The sequence below is a fragment of the Ipomoea triloba genome, chromosome 8 (genome assembly GCF_003576645.1).
Source record: "Ipomoea triloba cultivar NCNSP0323 chromosome 8, ASM357664v1".
In the NCBI taxonomy this organism is placed as follows: domain Eukaryota; kingdom Viridiplantae; phylum Streptophyta; class Magnoliopsida; order Solanales; family Convolvulaceae; genus Ipomoea; species Ipomoea triloba.
In genome coordinates, this window is record NC_044923.1 from 7,401,331 (window position 1) to 7,403,168 (window position 1,838).

General features: G+C 37.2%; 1 protein-coding gene across 1 annotated transcript; it reads left to right on the forward strand.

Annotated features, from left to right (window-relative positions):
* Nucleotides 1-597: 597 nt before the first annotated feature.
* On the forward strand, nucleotides 598-1,553 carry LOC116027797. The gene has a single exon (XM_031269550.1). It carries the CDS (start codon nucleotides 784-786, stop codon nucleotides 1,402-1,404), a length of 621 nt encoding a protein of 206 aa, XP_031125410.1. The 5' UTR covers nucleotides 598-783; the 3' UTR covers nucleotides 1,405-1,553.
* The last annotated feature ends 285 nt before the right edge of the window (nucleotides 1,554-1,838 follow it).

The window sequence follows — 1,838 nt, forward strand, 5'->3', positions numbered from 1 at the left end:
TATACTTTGCTTTTCTTCAATCCTTAAAGTAATGCTCCTACATACCATTTGGCCCTTGGGAAGTCAAAATACAAATTTCATGTTTTATACAGTGAATAAAAATATAAATCAAACACCCAATAAGTCAATAACTCTCAACTTAATAATTTATCTAAAGCTTGAACTTAAATTTTATCATCTTAATAAAAACATAAGCCCATCAATTAACGATATATGTAATCATGTAATCAGTTTGGTTGACGTAAGTGACTATGTATTTTCATTCTTTAAAAGATGTGAAGAATTCAAATCCCTTCTCATATGAAAACATCAATCTGATACCCCTTAATTGAATCGGTCTGTATAGTATAATACGAAAAATCAATCTGGTCAGTACTTTATCCCTTAATTGGGTCAGTCTGTATAATATGAATTTAAAGGTGTATCCTATAATTAAGACCTACTCAAAAGGTAGGTGCTCTGTAAACATTAAAAAAAAATACAACCAAAAAAAAAAGGGAAAACACCAGAAGAAATTTAAATAAATAAATAAAAAAGAGGAGGCAAAAAGACAAAAATAGTGAAACAAAAGTCTCTATTTCACACTTGAATATCTTTTCCCTTTTGTCCATGTTAGTCACTCCCCATAGTCCTCTGCTGTCTACTTCCATCATTTTCCTCCTCTTTTCCCCCACAAACCCTCATCTCCTTCAACAGAAATACATACAAAAAAAAAAATTCAAATAAAATCCATTCTAAATTCAAGAATTTAGGTTAGAAGTTACAGATCATCAGATCTCAAGTATGGCGAAGCCTCCTCATCCTCCTCATCATCATCCTCATCATCACAAACCCCCGAGTGGGCGCACAAATTTAGCTTCGTGCATCGTGGCCACCATTTTCCTCATCTTCCTCCTCATCGTCGTCTTCATTGTCTACTTCACCGTCTTCAAGCCCAAGGACCCCACCATAACCGTCAACGCCATCCAGCTCCCCACCTTCTCCACCGCCAATTCCACCGTCAATTTCACCTTCTCCCAATACGTCTCCGTCCAGAACCCTAACCGCGCCGTCTTCACCCACTACGACAGCTCCCTTCTGCTCCTCTACTCCGGCACCCAGGTCGGCTTCATGTTCATCCCCGCCGGAAAGATCCGCGCCGGCAAGACCCAGTACATGGCCGCCACGTTTTCCGTTCAGTCGTTCCCGCTTTCCGCTGCTGGGCAGCCGCTCACCGTTGGCCCCACGGTTACTGATGGGCTCAGCGGGTTCCGGGTCGGGCCTGAGTTGGAGATCGAGTCGAGATTGGAAATGGCGGGTCGGGTCCGGATGCTCCACTTTTTTACCCACCACGTCGAGGCTAAAGCAGATTGTAGAGTGTCTGTTTCTGTAAGTGATGGAACTGTAATGGGTTTTCACTGTTAGTTATTTTGTTTTAACTGTTTTCTTTTCTTTTCTTTTTTTAAATTAATTTATCACTTACTCCCACTATATATTCTTTTTTTTAGTTGAACCCCAAGATTCCTCTGAAGAAATTGTAAAAAATTTAATTTATTTAAATTTAAATGTAAAAATGTGAAATGTGTCTTTTTTGTTTTCTTGTAATGAAAGAACGCCATTTTAGACTCTAATTTATAACATATTTATTTCATGAATAATTTAAAATATATACAGAATTAAAGATATAATATGTACAAATTTTAGTACAACCTTTTGATAAAAATATAAATTTTTGCTAATGACAGTGATCTAGTGTGTGTTTTTTTTTTTTTTTTTAAATTCTACTAACTCTATTACAATGCATTACTTTCTCAACCTATTGAAGCACAAGAATCAGTATTGATTCCCCTGAGACTCCA

What these genes read in the sequence shown, in the direction of transcription:
- LOC116027797 (XM_031269550.1), top strand. Translation starts at nt 784, where the DNA reads ATGGCGAAGCCTCCTCATCCTCCTCATCATCATCCTCATCATCACAAA.